Source organism: Trachypithecus francoisi, unplaced genomic scaffold, assembly GCF_009764315.1.
Source record: "Trachypithecus francoisi isolate TF-2019V2 unplaced genomic scaffold, Tfra_2.0 Lachesis_group21, whole genome shotgun sequence".
NCBI classification, from domain to species: Eukaryota; Metazoa; Chordata; class Mammalia; order Primates; family Cercopithecidae; genus Trachypithecus; species Trachypithecus francoisi.
Genome location: NW_022681467.1, coordinates 17,912,061 through 17,935,477, shown reverse-complemented (window position 1 = coordinate 17,935,477; position 23,417 = coordinate 17,912,061). Strand labels below are relative to the sequence as shown.

At 34.9% G+C, this 23,417-nt stretch overlaps 1 protein-coding gene across 2 annotated transcripts in view; it reads left to right on the top strand.

The window, feature by feature from the left end:
• PLCB1 (phospholipase C beta 1) overlaps window positions 1-23,417 on the top strand; it is a 763,475-nt gene that overhangs the window by 583,088 nt on the left and 156,970 nt on the right. For both annotated transcript variants that reach the window (XM_033185644.1, XM_033185645.1), the window contains exons 13-20: window positions 1,893-1,977; window positions 3,299-3,476; window positions 8,038-8,105; window positions 10,364-10,460; window positions 12,949-13,033; window positions 14,684-14,808; window positions 19,163-19,317; window positions 22,360-22,524. In XM_033185644.1, the coding sequence (XP_033041535.1) occupies window positions 1,893-1,977; window positions 3,299-3,476; window positions 8,038-8,105; window positions 10,364-10,460; window positions 12,949-13,033; window positions 14,684-14,808; window positions 19,163-19,317; window positions 22,360-22,524 (958 nt within the window). The remainder of the gene's footprint in view (window positions 1-1,892; window positions 1,978-3,298; window positions 3,477-8,037; window positions 8,106-10,363; window positions 10,461-12,948; window positions 13,034-14,683; window positions 14,809-19,162; window positions 19,318-22,359; window positions 22,525-23,417) is intronic.

The following is a 23,417-nucleotide window of genomic DNA, read 5'->3' as shown; positions in this document are numbered from 1 at the left end:
AATGCATTTCTTATCAGCAGCAGCCACAGTGCAGGCTGACCTGGTTGAACCCCTGTGCAAGTTATCACTGGAGGAAGAAGACCTGAACCCAAGGATGCCTGGGGCTGGCCCTACCTATTCAGCCACTTCTCTGCCTGCTCCCAAAGGTCTCATAGACCGTTTCTAATGACTTGTCCTTCTGCAGCAACCTCCAATGCTTTTCAGGATCAATTCTCTGATTAGTAGTTTTTCTTCTCTCCCTAATACTGCTGAGGAATGTGGTAGTGTATTCTGATGGCTGCATAAGCCATTTAGTAAGCTCCCATACAGACCAAGAGAGGCCTGGTGAGAAGGGGCAAGGTTGCTGTGGAGGACTTTGCAAGTCCTTTGAATCTCTCCTTAGCCTCTCCCTGCAGTTCCAAGGAAGCAGTGACTTGGGGGTTCATATTCAAATGCCAGAGAACTCACTTTCCCCCCAGAGCACATGCTTTGTTTTTAAAAAGAAAAAAAGGAATACAAAATAGTGACTTTTCCTGTGGACCATTGCAATATGATTTGAACCCTCAATACCACCCCCCTAACCCCAGGGAAAAAAAAAAAAAAATGAACAGCTCATGATCCAGGCTTAAACATTCATGGAAAAGGGAATGAAAATAAGAATTATATTTTATGATCGATTTGAATTTTCATCAAGGAGGCTTTTCATCGCTGTTACTTATTCTTATTACAGTCACAATTCTGCTAAAATGTATTATCATTGCAGCATGTAGAGATAACTATTGGAAATCAAGTTCGACAGACTGTAGATCAAATTCAAAATCCATAAAACCTAAAGGAATTGGATACCTTTATAATGATATTTAACATTCCACGAAGTGAGGAAAAAAATTATTGCTTTTTGAAAGGTCAGGGGAAGCAGTAGCATTGAAAGAATATGAATGTTCCCCTATATCAGCTGTGTTTACAAGTTACTGGGCATAGGATTTGTCTAGTCTAGCTGGCGGACGCCACCTTGTAACAGTGGAATCATCTTACATTTGCCCTGCTCTTTTAATGTTTCAAAGGCGTTTGCATCCATTACTTCATTTCATCTTCTCAGCATCCTCTGTCCCTTTCCAAGAACAGTTATTATTCTCTTCATTATGTAGACCCACAGTGGTTCAGACTTTGGAGCTCAGCTCAGCAAATCCTGCAGTGCCAGCCTTTTTCCATTATACCAGGTCCCTACTGGCAACATATTCAGAATGATACCACCTTTGCTTTTCTATTGTGTACATAAGAGTTGCACACAACTTTCCCCGAGGTGCCTGCTACTTTTATCTTTCCTCCAGGACCCCCTCCCCAAGTGACACACTGTTTGTTTGCCTGTCTGCCCTTTTCTACATTTTGAGATTCTCTCCCTCTCTTTTTCTCTCTCCATTGTCTTTCTTTCCCTACTCAGCTCCCTCCCTGCCATCCTTCCTTATCTATCCTCTTTCATCTCCTCATAAACACTCTTTTGCAGCAGTGGTTTACAAATTTCACTTGAGAATTTACAGGGAAATATGAAAGGGTTCTTTCTCCAAGTGTCTTGCAATTGACTTGGAATCAGTGAGTTAAACAAAAGGGACTGAGCCTCTAACTCTGGGGATTTCAAGGCTCCAGTGACAGCAATTGACCTGCTGTCCCCTCCACCTGTGTCTATAAGGGTCTGCCCTGGGAACCACCTTACACGTCAATGCTTTCACTGTCCACTTGTGTATGTTATTCAAATTCACGTAAGTTAGGATAAATATCTAGGATGATAAAAACCAATCCTGACGGGTGGGATTAGAGAATCACTTCTTTCTGTAGTTAATAACAAAAAGCAATCCTGTTCAGGCTCTTTGGATAAGCCTTCCTGCTTTCCTTCTTCTGTTCTTGTTCTCCCTTAGCCCAAAGCAGCAAGCCAAGATGGCGGAGTACTGCCGACTGATCTTTGGGGATGCCCTTCTCATGGAGCCCCTGGAAAAATATCCAGTAAGCAGTTTTGATGTTTGTCTTTGAAGGAATGTGTGCATTATTGATGAACAAGGTTGAGGGAAAACTGACTTCCTTTTCATGTTTATGTTTCTTGGTAAGATTAATGCAGTTGATGATGAAATCTTTGACAAGGAGGATACCAGCAATGGGCCCCACAAAGGGTACAGGAAGTGCCTCTGCTCTCTTCCTCTTCCCACACTCTTCTCTCTCACTGGCTGCCTGATGAAACTCAATCAAGAGTGCAGATTTCCCAACAATTACAATCAGCCCATAGAGACAGTCCAAGAGGACAGGCCTCTGCTCACTCCCAAGGAACCTCATCACACCCCTTTGAGATGAGTGGGTTGGCAAAACAGGACACTGCAGGTGGCACAATGTCTTCTTGGCCTGTCCCTGCTGGCTGCTTTCTATTTCCTTGCATGCACCTTTCGGTGTGGCACAACTCAGGTTGCCCATTGCCATGATGATATCTCTGCTTTAGGAAGGAAAGCAGCAGAAATATCCTAAAGTAACATTTTCCTTCCTGCACCCTTTTGCCCGACCTCCATGCATTTTTAAGTGAGTTTATACCAGTCCCTACACTCATTGCAAGCCAAGAATAGAGGACCAACTTAGGCATTTTATAGATTTTCTCAAAGTAACCTATCTTGTGGCTTGCACACATGCTTTCTGATATAATATCTAATGACCCTCTCATGGGAAATTGATTTTCCCGTTAGATGTACAAACTTGAAACAGTAAAAATAAGGCTTGCAAATATGGTACCTTGAACCTTAGGGCTGGGAGGAAATCTAAAGCCACCTCGTCCTCTTCTGCTGATGCCAGGGACATGTGCAGCTAAACTACCTAGTATCAGGATAGGGATTTTGCCGATTTTAAGGGGCATCTGAAAAAATGATTTCATGGGCTTACCTGGAAGCTTCTGCCCGTCTTTACCGACTCCTCCTAGCAGATGCCTGGCTTCCCTCCTTTGAAAATTCAGGCCAGGGCCTTCTTATCTGTCCTAAACCAAGATGATTGGGTTTCTATGGTCCATTGGAAAATTCATAAATGTTCAGATTTAGTACATCAAATCTACCAGTATATTTCTATGGTCTTATTCATGTAGAATATGTTGCAAAAAAAAAGTATAGTAATGAAAATATATCTTTGATGTAAATAGCCCCCGTGCAGGATACACTAAGAGTTTAATGAGCAGTATTGAAGGTGGGGAAGAACAGTGTAGACATTCGGTATACAAAGCTGAACAGGGGATCTGGGGAGGGGATCTGAAAGAGGGAGCAGTAGTTTTAAAGAGTATGCCTTTCATTTCTACTAGCTGGAATCTGGAGTTCCTCTTCCAAGCCCTATGGATTTAATGTATAAAATTTTGGTGAAAAATAAGAAGAAATCACACAAGTCATCAGAAGGAAGCGGCAAAAAGAAGCTCTCAGAACAAGCCTCCAACACCTGCAGTGACTCCTCCAGCATGTTCGAGCCCTCATCCCCAGGAGCCGGTGAGGGGCTGGTGGGCTCTCCCCATCATGTTCTGTGTTGGTTTAAGAATTGCTGCTCTGGGCTGTGCGTGGTGGCTCATGCCTATAATTCCAGTACTTTGGGAGGCCGAGGCAGGTAGATCACAAGGTCAGGAGTTCGAGACCATCCTGGCCAACATGGTGAAACCCCGTCTCTTTGGTGGCCAACATGGTGAAACCCCATTTCTTTGGTGGCCAACATGGTGAAACCCTGTCTCTTTGCAAAAATGCAAAAAGTAGCTGGGCATAGTGACATGTGCCTATAGTCCCAGCTACTCAGGAGGCTTAGGCAGGAGAATCACTTGAACCTGGGAGGCAGATGTTGCAGTAAGACAAGATCTAGCCACTGCACTCCTGCCTGGTGACAGAGCGAGACTCCATCTCAAAACAAAAAAAGAATTAAAAAGAATTTGCTGCTCTGAAATTAGCTTTGAAGGACTTTGAACATTCCTATTTCTGCACAGTTTTAAACTACTGGTTTTCTCTCCCTGCTACCAACTTAGTGGCTTAAACCAACACAAATGCATTATCCTCTAGTCCTATAAGTCAGGAAGCCCCCTGGGTTTCACTGGGCTATACTCCAGGTGTGGGCGGGGCTGTGTTTCTTCCTGGAGGCTCTAAGGGAGAAGCTGTTTCCTTGTTCTTTCCAGCTTCTAGAGGCCACCCACATTCGTTGGCTTGGGGCTCCTTCCTCCAGCTTCAAAGCCAGCAAGGCTACATTTCACTAACCTTTCTTTTGTGGTCACATCTCCCTCTGACCACAGGCAGGAAATGTCCTCTGCTGGCAAGAACTCAAGTCCATCCAGATAATCCAGAATAATTGTGCCCATGTCAAGGTCTTTAACTCCATCTCACCTGCAATGTCCCACATATTCATGGAGCAGAGACATCTCTAGGAGGTCATTATTCTGGCTACCATGCAAGCCAAATAGTCTTCAGAGTGACCATGTGACTTTAAGCTTCATAATGGGAAATATTAACTATAGAACTGAGCACTGGATGCATTGTCATTGACGATATGCTGAAGAGTTCTGGGCATTTCAATTTTTTCATGTTTTAAAGAGCTTTTTAAAGTCTGTGACATGGCAAAATTGCTTAAATTATCTTTCGAAGCTCCTAGAGGATGCCTAATATCATTTCTTTCCCTTTTAAATTAAGGTCGAAATAGATTTCTGTGGTTGATGAGAAAAGAATTCAGTGGTCACTCATTTCCTTTGGATTATTTGTCATTTAGTCTAATTTATCTTCCAAGTTCAGTCAGAAGCTTGGCAATCTGAAGACTGCATTACAGACATCTCCTGATTGCAGGGTGATTACGTGGAAGAAAACTTTATGTTTTCAGTTATAAGTTAAACATAGGAACAATCACTTTGGAAAACCACTTAGCAGTGTCTGTAAAAGCCGAATATATGCAGTCCCTGTACCTCAGGAGTTCCATTCCTAGGTATATACTTGACAAAGATGTGTATTTAGGTTTACTAAGAGACACGTACAAGAATTGCTTAAAGCAGCAGTATTCAGAATAGTCAAATACTGGAAGCCAAATACCCATCAACAGATAAATGAATTATGGTATATTCACACAAAGGAAGAATATGCAGCAATGAGAATGATCTATAGCTAAATGAAAACTACGGATGAATCACTATAAATAAACATAAGCTGAGCAAAGGAAGTCAGGTACAAAAAAACTACATACTGTATGATTTAACCTATATAACATACAAAAAACAGGCAAAACTAATTTATGCTATTAGAAGTCAGGATAATGGGTTCCCTTGGGGGAAAAGCAACCAGAAGAGAGCCCAAGAGCCTTCTAGAGATTGGTTGTATTTTGTTTCTTGATCTGGATATCACTTACTGAGACACGTTTATTTGGGAAAATTCTTTGCACTGTGGACTTACAATATGTGTACTTTTCTGTACGCCTATTATGCATCAGTTATAAGATTTTAAAATAATTAAAATATAAACTCTAGGACAATCAGGGTTAAAAAAAAAAAAAAAAGTAGCCTGAGACTCTGATTTATCTTTTCTTCTATTTTTCTGTCTCAGTTGCCTGTTTTTTTGTTTAGATTAAAATCTTTATCAACAGACATTATATAATTCTTTGAAAGGGTTTGTCCTGTAGCTTTTGAATGTGGAGTTTCATCATTATTGTGCAGGTCTTTCAAAATTTTTTCAAAAATAATTTTTGTTCTCAGTAAAAATGTTCTCTTTGAAGTTTGGAAGTGAATATCATTAACAGGCCTACCATTCACACCTATTTCCTAACACAACGCTATCCCTTGAATGCTAGCAAGCAAACCTTGTCATCCTTTGCATGTGGGTGCTTGTGTTTTTTACCATCTGCCTTTCCCACTACCAGTTCTCTTCCTCTTATTAACAGGATGCATAACACAAATGACGATTTTTATAGGCAGTGAACATTATTGCTTAATACAGAGAAAGGGCAACAATCTGTTAGTTATTCAGTAGATTTCCTAAGCTAGCCCTGTCGTCTCTTCTGCAATCAATGGAAACTTTTGGACATTTTAATACGTAGGTAGGCCCCTGAATAAAGAGCACTGCTAATTTGCCATTTGGTTTGTAGATATTCACAGTATTGGGAACTCAGTAACTTGAAAAACGTGAAAGGTATTGTATTTCAAAGCTAGTTGACTTATCATGGCCCCCGTAGGCCAGATGCCTCTTGCAGGATTCAGCCCTTTGCTAGTAGACTTGTCCTAACAAACTAGAGTAAAGTAAGATATCTTTTATAGTTCAACAAGGTTTCCCGAACATCCCTCCAAAGATTTACAAGAGAAATATCAGATTTCTGCTTTTTACAGTAAAGCGAGACAAATTCTTTCTTTCCCACAGAAACTAAAGAATGACCTGATTGGCTATTTGAAATGACTGTGAATTGTTGGGTCCTATGAAGTATTTTGTAGAAAGCTCTGCCAAAGAATTTTTTTAAATTACTTAATTAAAAGAATCCCCTCTCTGATTTTTTTTTTTTAAAGTAATAAGAACTTGGGATAAATTTCATTATAAAAATGCTTAAGTGGCAATACCCTAAAAGAATGTGTCTCTAATATAGTAGTAAGACACGTTTTATATCCAAAATATAATCAATTCATCTTATTAATTAATACAATATCAGCGTTATAAAGTGGTTGTATGTGGTTTTCCTTAATAAACAATCCAATACATAATAACCCTTGTTGGTTGCAGAAATCTTTTCTCCCCTGGAGATTTTTAAGCAATACTTTTTTCACTGCTGTCATTCAGTAATTGAACTGTGTCAACCAAGTGAAAACATTTATAAGCTTCTCAGAGGACAGTGCAGTGGTACTGTCTCCATTTATATATAGATCGAGTAGGGCAGCTAACTTTCAGAAGGCTGGCAGCAGGCGGTGGGGAGAGGGGGCGGGTGCAAGTTACTTCATTGTTGAACCATTATTGCCATCTATTGGACTCATCATGCTATTGCATTGTGTGAACCCTGAAAGATAGTGGTTAAATCAATTTAGAACTTTCGAACAATGTAGAACAACCTCGTTGACTTTTTACTTGAAAATCTTTTTTATATAATGGATATTACTGGGTCTGACTGAAGCCCATAGCTGTGGAAGAATGTAATGCTTTATACTGATATGAGTATTTAACCTAGCAGTAATACCCACTAATTCTTCAGGGGGAAAACAATTTATTTAATTACTTGTATATTGGCTAAATATGTAGCTTTAATTACTGTATATTGGCTAAATATGAAGCTGAATTATTTCTGATGGAGTTAGATTTCCAATCATGCTGATATTTAAGGACGCACCCATGTTATCCTGCCCTCTTAAAAGGAATATCAGCATTTTCTACGATATGTGCTTTGTTGTGATGACAATACATCCATCCAATAAGCTTGCAGACAAATATTAGGATAAAGTTGGCCCTTCACGATTTCTGTGTAGTGAGTTTGCTGCCAAAGCCCCAGAGTTCCTGCCCCAGCTCCTAACTTCTTTCGCTTCTGCAAGGTCCTCTCTGGCCTTGGGGAAAATGTCAACACAAGATAGCTGAGCTATGTGCTGACTAAGCATTGCATGGAAGAGTTGGGGCTTGGGAAAGAAGGGAAAGATGAAGGAGGGATAGTTTATTTGTTTTCAGGGTCATAGAGACCCTGAGAGAGTATTTGTATATCAAAATAGAATACACGTACAATAGAAGGCAAACTGTATTCAATGCCAGCAAACTGTGTTCAATGCCATGTGTTTAAAAACATATAGGGAAAAAATATTAAGACAAGCATTTTTTAATAGAATTTTGAAAAATTTAAGTGGTATTTATGAACAAATCCAGTTTAGGAAAAAAATCTATATTCAAAAGGTCAGTATAATTTCCTACAACGAATGAAGTTTAAATCCCTGAAAAAAAATTTTTTTAAACCAACAGAAAGCCCAACTTCCAAGGAAATCTGTAATTAATTTTTGATAAAATATGTGTTACAAGTGCTTTAAAGCTAAATGTTGAAATGTTGACATCATGATCTGTTATTAAAATTTGACAGGAGAAGCTGATACGGAAAGTGACGACGATGATGATGATGATGACTGTAAAAAATCTTCAATGGATGAGGTGAGTACTTAGGGCTTCTGGTCCCAAAGGCATTCCACCAACCTGTACCCTCCTGGATCTGTCTCATGGTCACTTTCTGCCATCTAGTGGCAAAAAGTAAATTTGTGCCTTCCAATGGCCAGCTTCAATTTTTGAGGCAATTAAATGGCTTATGAAATATTCCAAAGACCAGAGAAGATATGCGGTTTAGAAAAATGCTCAGAACTGTGACATTCATTGCACTGTTGTAATTTTGGAACACTAGAGCTACCTATTTATATAGACTTAGGCATCCCGAGTAACTTGATTAGCTCAAAAATATTAATTGCACAGAACCTAGAAGAGAATCAGAAGCAGGTCAATCGGAATTTTAGAATTTTGTCTTAGCAAAAGTTTATACTGAAACGATCTGGGCAACAGAGTGAGACCTCATACCTTTAAAAACAAGTTAAAATGAAAGATAAAACACATCCAGCTGCAGTGGTGTACACCTGTAGTTCTGGCTACTAGGAAGGCTGAGGGAGGAAGATGGCTTGAGTCCAAAAATTTGAGGCTGCAGTGAGCTATGATCACACCACTGTGCTCCAGCTTAGATAACAGAACAAGACACTGTCTCTCTTTAAAAATACATATTTTTAAGTTGATATTGAATCTGCTTTCAAATTTGTTAGATATGTTCTGTCTCAGCACTCGTAGCTCTACAATTTAGTAAAAATGAAACAAACAAGCTGCTCTTACTTCATGACCTTCCTCTTAGAATTATTTTTTAATGTCTAAAGTTTTGTTTAATTATGTTCCCCCACCAAATTTCAATTTTTAATTTCCAGGAAGAAAACAACTTACCGTGTTTGGCAAAGTATATGTCCCTGAGAATGATTTCAATTGTGTATAATTCTGATCAGTGATTCTAAATAATTTTTAAACTCTCTTACTAATTGGATAGTCCATTTGCAAATGAATGTTTTCCAGTTAACATTTGACCTAAATATTACTCCCAGAATTTTTATAAGAAACTCATCTCCATGCATTCTCTCCTCTAAAAGTGTGAGAAAATATTAGATCACTCTACAGAGGGCCAACTTGTGCCAACACTGCATTATTGGTTTTCTTTTTCATTAAAAACTCTATCAAAGTAATATGCCATATCTAATAATGGCAAAAGCAACGTAAGATTGTACCACTTGCCAGGTATTGGTCTAAGCTCCTTCACATAAATTAACTTATTTTTTAATCAAAAACCACTATATGCTGTAGGAACTGATTTTATCCTGATTTTACAAATGAGTCAACTGAGGCACAGAGCAGTTAAGTAAGTTGCCCCAGGTTGCCCAGCTTCTAACTAGTGGACTTGGGATTCAAAATCAGGCAGGCTGGCTCTGGAACCCGAGCCATTAATCCCTGCACTATACTACCCTGCTTGTCTAAGACACACCAGGAACCAAGAAGGCAGGGAGGGAGGAGTGTTGATGAAGGAAAGCAGGAGTTGTTTATCCACCCCTGCCCATTTCCACAAAGCAACCTTTTTTATTATTATTAACAATTTTCAGTTCATTTGGTGGTCACCTGCCTAATAATTTTCTTATTGTGCAGTGAATTCTTAATTTACTAATCTGATGAGAACACATGGACACATAGAGGGGAACCACAGACATGGGCCCTAACTGAGGGTGGAGGTGGGAGGAGGGAGAGGATCAGGAAAAATAGCTAATGGATGCCAGGCTTAATACCTGGGTGACAAAATAATCTGGACAACAAACCCCTGTGACACAAGTTTACCTATATAAAAAAACAACAACAACAACAAAAAAAAAACCTACACATGTACCCCTGAACTTAAAATAAAAGTTAAGAAAAAAAATTACTAACCTTAGACAACACCTGTGGACCCCCTGCAATAGAAGATGAGCTATAGCTCAGTACTTCTCAAACTTTGATGGACATTCCAGTCACCTTAGTAAACTGCAGGATCTGAGTCTGAGGCCTGCAGAGGGGCTAAGATCAGGCATTTCTAGGTGGGGGGAGGTGGGGGGAGAATCTAGTGATTCTGCTGGGGCCATGCTGCCAGCCACCATTCAACCTCCCACCTCCCTTCCTCCCTCACTTTTATAAAATGAGGTGTTGCTGTTGCCTTTCTCCTGTAATGATTTTTCTTTTTGTAATTTTCAGAATGGGAGGGATGATTATCTGCATGCTTGAGTCATGTTGTCCTTTTCCTAGGAAAATAACTGATAATATAATTATGACTCTGGAAATGTTTTCTGTTTTATTCCTACTTCCAGGGGACTGCTGGAAGTGAGGCTATGGCCACAGAAGAAATGTCTAACCTGGTGAACTACATTCAGCCAGTCAAGTTTGAGTCGTTTGAAATTTCAAAAAGTAAGTTGTCCCTGGAGAAAAACCCCTCTTGTAGCATATAATGATTATATTTTAAATACAGAGTAATGGGACCAAAGAATGTTACCCTTAATAGAGCTATTTATACTTTTGAAGTCTTAAATATATGTACATTTTGACTGTCTTGTTACCTTTACACATATATATAATAAATATACATGTATTGTAATATATAAAAATAACCATATGAGAAAGTACAATTGGGAATTGTACTTTGCTTTTTGTTCGCAACGCACAGTGACATCCATCTATTACATAAGTGATCATGTTGAAATAAACTACCTATTTCCCAGAAGGGAAGTAGGCAGAGACTTGATGAACCCTGATAATTAGAAATAGAACCAATTTATCTATATTCCATTTGTCCAGCACATTTTGTATGTTTAGAATAAAACGCATTAACTTCATATCACTTTGTGTTTTCCCTTTATTCAACTATACATCCATACTTATGCAAATAAAAATACCATCTTTACCCAGACAAAAGGGTTCTTTTATGAAAATGCCCCTTGTATTTGCATGAAGTGTAAGATGTTATCAGATTAAGGGAATCCTTGAAACTTACTAGCTGCTTATAAGGGTGTGCACTTAAAAACAGAAATGTTGCCTAAATGTACTAGCTTCTAATCAAGGATGGCTTTGCAGCTATATTAAAATCCAAGCCTCTACAAAACACACTTGTTTATATTTGTATAATTTTACAAAAAGTCTTCACTTAGTGGTATATGGAATCTAGATCTCTACAACAAAGAATTCAACTTCCTAGAGTTTATATATAATGATTTCTCAACATTTAATTCGATGTCCTAATTTCTGATATTTCCTACAAGTTGTTTTATTGGAAAATCTTTGCATAGTTATTTTTATATCACTGTAATTTCATTGACTGTAAAATGAGTTTCTCTAACTCATTAGTTAAAGTTCCAAGACAAGTAGCCAAGTGTGAGAAAGAGCCGATATATTTAGATTCGTCAGAACCTGGAAACAACAGCACCAGCTAGACTCACAAACGAGCACTTTTCTCCGTGTGTTTAATATCATTTTATAACCTTAAAAAAAGAATATTCAACATATTTTACCAAGTACCTATTAATGTTGACTTAATTTTAATTAATAGTTATGCTTAATTTAATAAGTCATATAAAACTAGATTTATGATGGACCAAAATAAGACAAGCCAAGGTTTGCCTGAGAGTGGATTGGAGAAGATGAGAAGATGGATAAAGAAGCCTGGAAATCGTTAAGAAAAATGAGGTTTTAATTTTGAAAGAGAGGTCAAAGAGGGAAAATATCTCAAAGATAAGTCAGTTTTAAAAATTTGGAGCTGTATAACCACCCTGTGCGATACTTAACTAAAATACTGCTCATAGTAGTTGGTTTTTAGTGGGGACGAGGGTAGAGAAAGTGACTCTTGGTCTTTCTAAACTGAGATAACTTTGTTTCGCTCACTCTAATTGGAGGCTTGAATTTCACTTTCAAAATGTTTCTCTTGTGTTTAGCACATCCTCTTCTCTGGTCTCCATTTTATTTCATACTGTATTAGTCGGTTCTCATGCGGCTATGAAGAAATATCTGAGACTGGGTAATTTGTAAAGAAAAGAGGTTTAATTGATTCACAGTTCTGCATGGCTGGGGAGACCCCAGGAAACTTAACAATCATGGCGGAAGGCACCTCTTCACAGGGCAGCAGGAGAGAGAATGAGAACAGACAAGGGAAATGCCAGATGCTTATAAAACCATCAGCTCTCATGAGACTAATGCATTATCATGAGAACGACATGGGGGAACCATGCCCATAATTCAATTACCCCCACCTGGTAACCCCCCGACACTGTGGGTATTACAATTCAAGATGAGATTTTGGGTGGGGACACAGCCAAACCATATCACGTATCTAATATGAAAATGAAGCCATGAGACTGGAAAATTTCCAAGGATCTTTCTGTTTTCAAAGACCATAATTCTGTCATATTAGTTTTTTGAACAAAAAGGTATATACAAACTGATAAGGTGACAACGTGGGTATGAAAGAGATAGCACTTAGCACAAACATTCCCATGGTCTCTTTTGTTAAACCCCACATTGGCCCTTATCAGTTTGTATGTACTTTTTTGTATATATAAAATCTGGGTGAATTTAGAACAAAAGATTCCCACGGGGTTCCTGCTCTTTTGACAAATTTTTTTATTGCCACACTATACTTATCTAAAATTCATTCATGTCCCTAAATTACAAAAGCATAAGTAGCTCTGACCCAAGTAGCAAATATTAGAAAAGACAACTAACAAGACTCAGCTTTTGTTACAGGTAAATAGTACACTAGAAAAAAAATTAAATATTAAAGTTACATTGAGGATTATTTGCTCTCAACTTCAATGAACATTTACCCATTTCTTTTATAAGTTATAATTTATAACAATGAATTGTATTTCTCACCTTCCCTTTTTTGTTTTGTTGTTGCTTAACTCAGAAAGAAATAAAAGTTTTGAAATGTCTTCCTTCGTGGAAACCAAAGGACTTGAACAACTCACCAAGTCTCCGGTGGAATTTGTAGAGTATCCTTGATTTGACGAATGACTGCAGAATAAACACTGCTGAAGTCTTGTGCTATTTGTTCATTTGGTTTTTTAATAAGGAGAAAGATGCATAAAATGGCTTAAGTATATAGCCTGGGGCAGATAAATGGTTTCAGGTATCATATACAATGCTGGGCAGGGTAGTCTGGCCTATGGAATAAAAAACTGGTCTTGGAATAAAGGAAGACTAGATTTCAAGGTTGCCTTCACACCACCAAGCTCTGTGTCTTTTGGCAATTTGCTTAATCCAGACTTTCCTTGTCTATAAAACAGAAGTAATGATACTATCTTTATGATTTGCTCTTTGGATTAGGTACAACATATGTAACATGAGTATGCATACTTTACACATATGTAAGATATATGTAAAGAAATATATACCTGACTTGGCATCTCACATACTTATATGTACCATATGTCCAAATAGTAAGGATGATGATGATGACATTGTAAATATAAATATACATTACTAAGAATGGATTTATTGATATTACTGACAACAAAAATTTTTGCTATTATCCATGAACTAAAATAAAGTGAAGCAGGCTATTAAATTTCCTTCATCAAATTAATACTAAATATCACAAAGTGCTCAATTTCATGTAGTAAGTCCTAGAATAAAGTTACCTTTAAAATTCATCAATGGAAGAAGCAAATGTTGACTCCATAAATAAAGTCCTGCTAGAAAATTATCATTGTTAGTATTCATTATTGACTGTGTGATAGACCTTGTCTTAGCTCATTCAATCCTCACAGTAGTCCTATGATGTAGAAATTGTTTAATCTATTTTATAGATGAGGAAACTGAGGCACAGAAAGACAAAATAATTGTCCAAGGTTATTCAGCTAGCAAGGTTGAGAGTTGAGGTTCAATTTCATTTTGCCTAGCTCAGAATCCTAACCAACCTTCACCTAACTTGGTGATAGGAATTAGTCAGTCATGTTTTAAAGACATAGCATGGTCCAACAACTACAAGATTCTTAGGATGGAAAACTGATGATGATAGGAACCAAAATATGAAGCAAGATCAGAAACTTCCATGCTACATTGACCTTGTTATCAATTATAAAGAGTACCACAGTCTTGGCAAATAGCATTCCCAGAGAAAATTAATAAAATGAGCAGACAGCATTTCAAAAATAGCTATACAGTGCATATTATCTACTTCTGCCAAACACAATATCATTCTTTCAAATGATTTAACACATTCCAGCCTCCTTGTGTGTCCTTAGTCATTAAGTCCATCCTTAATACTCTCCACAAAATCACATTGACTTTGGCTCAGCCACTTTTTGCTACCTCATTGACTTTTACCCACGGGGCTCTGCAAAAGTAATGCTATGCCTATGTGATAAGAGCATACTTATTATGTTTGTTTAGAAAGCTTTTTGCATATTTGATATTACTGACAACAAAAAGTTTTGCTATTATGCATGAACTAAATTAAAATGAAGCAGGCTATTTAATTTCTTTCATAAAATTAACACTAAATGTCCCAAAGTATCCCAATGAGATCATCAATATTTACTTCATTTTCCAAATGGAGAAAGATGGAAGATAGCTTCTTAGTTACTATTATTGACTAAATATTTTTATAATTGTATTCACTACTTAACATGATGGTCCAGATATAACAAAATGCAGCTTAGCAGGATATATCCAAAAGGAACACGTGTGGATTCATCCAACTATATGCCTCAGCTCTTCTGGAATGCAGGTTGTCAGATGGTGGCACTTAATTTCCAGACAATGGGTAAGTACATGCTTGTTCCCATTCTGCTATAAAGTCACATTGCCAAGTGTCCAAAAACCATTCTTACATAATTGGGGGAGAGAAAATTGCCAGACTTGATTGAAAAAAATAATAAAAGCAAATTTCAATGAAGGGACTATCCATGCATTACAAAAAGTGAATTTTGAAAATCAAGACATTTTATTCAATTATTCTGTAAATGGATCTTTGTTTCTGCAGGTTTTGCATTATTTTTCAAACAAAAATTTTTATACTTTTAAAAATAATACATATTTATTTTGAAAATAATGGAAAATTCAATAAGTATTTTAAAAATGAACTGCCAGGAATGCTACCAACTCAGAGATTCCACAGTGTTGACTTTTAGCTTTGTAATCTATGTCTTTTTTGTCTACATATAAATGTTTTTTTATGTAACTCCTCATTTAAAATAAATACATATATATAATTCATATATACATATATAAACACACACTCACTTAAGTGCCATACACAGACATGAATTTCAATAATTTCTTACTAAGCGTATTTCACAATTCACTAAAAACTTATTTCTATTCCCTAAATTTCTTTTGGAAAAGATTTTAAAAACAGAATTACTAGTGTTAAAAGACGTGAAGGTTTTAATTACCTTTATGAATATTGCCAAATTGTCTGTAAAAAATGTTGCGCTACATTACTCCACTGTCGGCAAAGTTTAATATGAGGTGGCCTCTCATTTGCCATCTTGGTGGTTAAGTATTATCATTAAATAATAATAATAGTAATTAAACTCAGACAAAAATCTGTTGTTTCACTGTTATTTTAAATTCATTTCTTGAATCATTATTGAAATTGAACTTTTAAAAATATGTTCCTTGGTTTTTGTATTTCTGCTTTTTATGAATTACATATTCAGGACTATCGTCAATTTTCTTGTTGATTTATAACAGCACTTTTTTATTTAAAGGATATAATGTCTTTTGTGAAACAGACAAATTCATCAGATCAGGTCAGGCTGATTAATGTTTAATTAAAGTTCTTGGTTTACTTGTGTGATTACAGCCTTCTCACCCCAGGATGAGAGCCTTATGCTCCCATTTTTCCCATGGTTTCTTTTTTATTTAGCCTTTTCATCCATCAAAATTTAATTTTGGCCCATAGTCTAAGTGAGATCAATCCTTTTTTTCATCCTAAACAGTCATCCGACTGACCTGGAATTACAAGTTAATAGATGCAGCCTTTTTTGTTGTGGTTGTTAATTCAGACCCATTTTTTTCCCTTTATATCTTTTCCATTAATAAATTTGTCTGCCTTCCGGGATGCAATAACTCACTGTTTTTTACTGTATTTTATAATATGGATTAATACCTGGAAGTGGTGATTCTCCTTTACTACCATTAATTTTCAATTCCTTTTTTGCCATTGCCAGTGGAATTCTTATTTCAAACAAACTTAATCTGTGTTGTGTTTACTTTGACCACTAAAAAAAAGAAAACTATTTTTTAAATCATATTAAATTTATAAATTTATCTGACAAAAACTGACACCTTTTTAATTTTTACTTTTTCTGTCACAGGAAATATGCTTTTCTCTTTACTTTAAAATTTTTTGTATTTAGTCCCTCAGCAAAATCACTTGTCTTCATCAGAGGTCTAGTTTTCTTAGACTTAATCTTTCTTTTTATTTATATTATATTTTTAACAGATTGTTTCTGGATATTTATATTTGTATGTTTATTTATTTTATAAATTATTATATTTTACAAATGATCATCTTCCTAAATTCTTATAATGGCCTATTTTTTTGCAGTACATTCCATTAGAATTTTTAGACACTCAAAGACAGTAATTTAATCATATCTCATTTCTCCGCCTGCCTTATTGCTTTGGCCTGACCATTCTAAGGTATTAAATGAGGGTTCCGAGTGGGCATCTTCCTTTTTTTTCAGTAGGAAGTTCAACATTATGCCTTTTATTAAGTATCTATCAAGCTCTAAGTCACAATTAAGAGCAATTTGCTAGATATTTATGGCTTTTTAAAATCAATTAATTCATTTTTTATTGATACATAATAGCTGTACAAATGTTTACAGTACATATGATACTTTGATACATTTATATAATAAAATCAGAGTAATTGGGATATCCATCACCTGAAATACTTATCTTTACATTAGAAACAATCAAATTGTTCTCTTCTAGCTATTTTCAAATGTACAAACTATTAATGTTAACTATAGTCACCTCCTTATCTATCAAACACCAGATCTTACGTCTTCTATCTAAGTGAAGAGTGGGCATCTTTCTCTTCATCCTGATCCTAATATAAATTTCACCGTTGTGATATCATCAAGTCAGATATTGGCTGTGTCTTTGAGTCAGATATTCTTTAACATACTAAAGGACACGGGTCCTATTTGACTAATGTTTTAGAAGTTTGTATTGAATGTTATTAAATGTCTCTTGGACATCCATTGGGATGCTCAAATGTTCATCTTTCAGACGTAAATGTGATAAGTTATCTTAATAGATCTCATTTCCTATTATATAATTTTCCTTTTGTTCCCAAGGTAGGCTCTACTTATTTGTTGTATATTATTTTTAGAATATATGACTTGCTAATGTAGTTTTCAGGCTTTTGAAGCTAATTTTTTGAAGTGTCATAAATCCATTATTTTTCTTGAAATTTTGTCCAATTTTGGCATCATAGTTATGTTTATAAAATAATAGTTTAGTAAGAGAAAATTTCACTTATATTTTTTCTGCTCTAAAAATGATTTGTTACATGAAACTTTAGAATAATTCTATCATCACCTCTTTATTATCCACATAGAGATGAGTCATGATGCAGATAACCTGGAACAGTTGGCAACTTCCCAGATTCTTTACAACTTTAATATGTATTTTTTCACCCTATCGATTGCAGTATGTGTAAACATTCATTTGATGCACTGAGTCTGAGGAAAATTTTGACCAGTAACCTTTGATTGCTGAAAGAGTCTATGTATAATTAGATATTCGTTGTAAGTAATCACAGGAGTGCAAATTTTTAAAAAGTAATTTTATGTACAAATTAAAAACCAAGAAAAGGAATGACAGAATCTTCTTTTAATGAGGTATGGAGAAGTCCATTCTCAAAAACATGGCTTAGCAGTATAAGCTGGTTTAAGCTTTCGGAAGGGCATTTTAGCAAGGCATCAAAGAAAGCTTTTCCAATGTGGACATTATTTGTCCCAGAAATTCCACTTATAAGAAAATCAGTGATGATGGCTTCAAAGATTTCACCACAGTGATGTTTATCAAAACATTATAAGGGTGAAAAATTAGAAAAAACATAAATGTGCCCAAAAGGAGACTGATTAAATACATTATATTCTAATATACGCTTTAAGTATTAGAATACTATATTTAATATATTATATATTAGATGTATTAGAATAATATAATTATTATATTATAATATATATTATAGAATAATATTAATAAATATATTAGAATATAAAAATGTATTAATATATTGGAATAAGTAAATTATAATATTATTCTAATATATATTATATCTATAGTATATAGGTATAATATGTAATATAGATATATTATATATAATATATAATATAGACATATAATATATAATATATAATAATATATTAGAATAATATATCTAATATAATATATTAGATATATTCTATATTAGATATTTTATATATACTATATATAATTATATGTTTGATATTAGATACATTATACATGTATATTATATATTACAATATAATGTATTCTATTATATATTAATATAATATTTAATATATAATATATAATATATAATAATATATTAGAATAATATATCTAATATAATATATTAGATATATTATATATTAGATGTATTAGAATAATATATCTAATATAATATATTAGATATATTATATATAATATATAATATATAATATATAATATATAATATATAATAATATATTAGAATAATATATCTAATATAATATATTAGATATATTATATATAATATATAATATAATATCTAATATATTATTCTAATATATTGAATCAAAGGAATTTGAGAAAGCTGTTATAATTAAGGCAGATAAATATTAAATGAAATCAACATACTGTATGTCAAAATATATTTGAAGTGGAAAAGCAGACTCTACACCCCCTGTTGGCAGTGATTATTTCTGGATTTGGGGATTACAGGTAAATTTTTTTTCTCATCTGTGTTTTCTACATTTCTACAATAACTAACTCTCTTCTAAAGGAGTACAGTCATAAAAGTAAACTGTGATAAATTTTACTTTACAATCTTACTTTCTTATCCCAAATATAGATAAACTCACAATAAGGCTTGTGTTTTTGATATTCAGACCTGGCTATGCAAATAAATATGGGGATGTATGAATACAACGGAAAGAGTGGCTATAGATTGAAGCCAGAGTTCATGAGGAGGCCTGACAAGCATTTTGATCCATTTACTGAAGGCATCGTAGATGGGATAGTGGCAAACACTTTGTCTGTTAAGGTATGTATTCCCCATCACAAAAGTGTTCCTAACAATAGTGTTGAATTTATCTACATTGCATAAAGAAGTGCCTTAGTCATTACAAATTTAGTAACTAGCAAAGATTCTACTTCCTTCCTACATTTTTTTTCTCTAAAGATCAAATACACATTAAAAGTTTTCATAGGCCACATGGATAAGATAAAGGGACTGAATCTCATTCTTAATGATAAAAATCGGACTCTAAATCAATCAAATAAGTTAGAGAGACTCGTCATAACCAGTCCTCTTTTTTGGTGTAACTGTCCTACTGTGAAATTTTACATGATAATTAGTGGCCCATATTGGAGAGATTTTCTGGTCTTTTTCCCCCCCTTTAGTTCTTAGCAAAATTAAAGAAAGAACATTCCCTCAATAAATTATCAAATATTAAACAAAAGCTTTCAAGTTACTTTAAATGGTTTTTTAAAATCTTCCAGAGTATTCAGAGATTTTAAAACACATGTTAATGATCTTTAAATAAAAGAGTTGCTTTATTAAATATATATGTATATATTGATATATATACATATACATATATCATAAATATATAAAATCATATATATACATATATATGTATATCTGACCCTAAATAATTCCAAATGATTTTTTATTCTTTGAAATTGATTTTATAGCAGATATAATTTTTTAGCTATCAGAAAATATTTTTAAAACTGTGAAAGGAAAATCAATTTTTTAGAATACATTTTTACATGGATTCTTCATTGTTAAAGCTTCTCAAAAATATCATCTGTTTTCCGTTTAACTGAATAACTATAGAACTAATAAATTTTTTTAATGGACATAAATGCAATTTTTTGATTAACCTTAAACAAAGGCATTTGAAAAACTATATAAAAAACTTTCTATAACAGCTTCACTAATTTCTTTCTACCCTAAGCAGTTGAGCACATTTTTATCTTAAAACTTTTGTCGCTTTATATCAAGGGTATAAAGAATAACATTTCAATGAAGTGTCTCATAATTATATCTTTTGAAATTACTTCAAGCCACATATATAAAGAGTTCAAGTTGGCAGAATTAGAGTTTATTTTAGGAAGCTGTTTTCAGAAAAGGCTGTTTAATTTCTGTCAGGTGTGATTAAGATAAACTCATAAGCTTCATGTACTGATAGAATGCTACTTTTAGAATCATTTTCAATTGTTACAGTTTGGTTGAATTAATAATATTTTTGTCTTGTTTGTATATTTGTCTTGTTTTGAATGTATTTGTTTGCTTTTTTTTTGTCTTGAAAATTCTACTGTAACAGTAAGCAATTATAAAACAATGACACAGAGGCAGGAAAGTATGTTGAGTTGTGAAGGGGAAATAGTTGAGCCCTAGACAAGTGTAACCTGCTGCTCCTGTCCAGAGATGCTGTTCCAGAGCTATCAGTCTCCCCATAATGGACAGTCCTCACTGCAGTAGAGCCCTACCTTTCACATTATAGCTAGAGCCAAGATGCAGATCATAACTTTCCAATTATGCCTTTGTTTTCATTTTCTGGCATAGATTTTATAATGTCAGAATGGACTTATGAGCTTATACGATGTTGTACCATCCTATTTTACTGATGAGAACACTGTGGTTTAGTGTCATGAATTTAGTTTAGGACTCTACTTTGGTCAAACATCTTAAACACACAAAATCTGTGCATCTGAATTCCAAGTAGGACTTCTATAACTTAGAAGTTTTAAACTTGTTTTGAAATGTCTGCTCATTTTATAGACATGGTTCTCACAAAGAACCTCAAGTTAAACAAACAGATTGTTGCTAGCAGGTCCCATGCACTCAAGCCAAATAGAACATACAGGGGAAATGAGTTGTCCCAGGACAAATTCAGAGAGCCTTCCTGATGACTTTCTCTCACATTACTTAGAATTTCTGACCACATCGGCATGTAACTGACTTTGACTTTACTCAGCCTTTGATGGCTATTCTCACACCACCATTTTGTCTGATTTCTGGCCCGGCCATAATTCTGTCCCCTTTCACAATCTTGAGCTCAGATTGTGAGCCCAGCCATAATGCTGTCTTCTTTTCACAATCTTGAGCTCAGAAAGTTCTTGACCAGCAGGCAACTTTCTTATAACCACCTAACCCAGATTCACCAGGTTTGCTCTGTCGGCACTTGCTTCCTGCTGTTCAGCTTCCTAGTATACAGCAGAAGCACATCTTTTTTGCCTCCATTAACCTTTATGACAGCTAATGGATACCTCAGATTTTGAAAATTTGGACAGAAACAGAGGCAGACATGGAAGACATTTATAAATATGTAATATTAAAAATCTCTTTTAAGTCTATAATATCAATTAGTTCTGTAGCTAGACAAAGAATACCTAACTGTAGATGGTGACACCATGTGAGATTAGGGGTAACAATAAACTGATCTTGATGGTTTAAAGTGAATACTTGTTCATTTATTCCTCCTACAATACTTTGTCTTATTAATTGACTACTTCTAACCTTACCATTTTCAATATCCCTCTACCAATCTGTATTAGTTCGTTTTCACAATGCTATAAAGAACTACCTGAGACTGAGCAATTTATAGAGAAAAGAAGTTTAATTGACTCACAGTTCTGCATGACTGAGGAGGCCTCATGAAACTTACAATTATGGTGAAAAGTGAAGGGGAAGCAAAGCACATGTCACACGAGGGAAGGAGAGAGAGAGTGAGGGGAGAACTGCCACACACTTTTAAACCATCAGATCTTGTGAGAACTCACTATCATGAGAACAGCATGAGAGAAACTACTCCCATAATCCAATCACCTCACACCAGGTCCCTCCCCAAACCTGTGGGGATTACAATTCAACATGAGATTTGGGTGAGGACACAGAACCAAACCATATCACAACCCGATAAGTGAAAGGGAAATCATATTTCTACTCTTACTTCTATTCCATTTTGCTTATAATTCAACATTCACCAGCAGCATTTGTGGCTCTTTAAAGTAGTCTCTTATGTCTGTGTTATTTGCATATCAGAACTCCTTATGGATTGATTGATTGATTTTCTAGATTATTTCAGGTCAGTTTCTTTCTGATAAGAAAGTCGGGACTTATGTGGAAGTGGATATGTTTGGTTTGCCTGTGGATACAAGGAGGAAGGCATGTAAGACCAAGACATCCCAAGGAAATGCTGTGAATCCTGTCTGGGAAGAAGAACCTATTGTGTTCAAAAAGGTTGGTCACATGTTCTTGATATGAGTTATAACTGCATTTTCAGGTGTTTTACACTGAGAAAATAATGAAATGGTGAATTACTTGTTGTTTAATTTGGAAATTTACACATTTATAAAGCAATTATCCTTTGAAAGCCGTTCTGAAAACTCTTCAAGAATTCTGTTAATCACTTGTTTGGATTTTCAGAATTGTAGTGTAAATCAATTCATTCTAGTATGCCTCAAATGGACAGCCATAAAAACATATACATTTAACTCCTGTCCTCTGATAGTACAAGTGATAAATGATACATTTTAATTATAACTCAAATGAAGTAGAGTGGAAGTAGGGAATAATATAGTGGCTGAGAGAAAGAAAATTCATACTTCCTTTAAAAGGAACATTATTTAAATTCCCCAAAATCTGTAGCCTCTGAGAGCTGGTCATTCAATCTTGTCTGGGTTCCACCTAATAAAATTGAAACCTTTCACACTCTACTGGGCCCTTCTCTTTCTTCACCAAAAAGCAAATCTTCTTCACACATGCTTATCATGTAAAGGAAGAAAGTAAGTTCAGTGGGAAGTAGACTTTTTACCCTACTCTTCGCTTTTTTCTGGCCAAAATACCTACAAAGCCAGTCTTCTGCAAGGAGAATAGCTGTATGGAAACTCTCTGTGCTCTGAGATTTTTCCATATGTTAACTGAGTTTAATAATAATGTTTACTATAATGTTTACTTCTTAGGGTTATTATGAATATTCCGTAAGTAAATACGCTAACCACGCTTAAGAAATATCTAGCACAATGAAAATATTCAATAAATATGAGTTTGCTGGTTTTGTAAACAATAAATTTTTAAAGAGATAGTTGACTTCATGTTCTTGACATGAGATATAACTGCATATTTTAGATGTT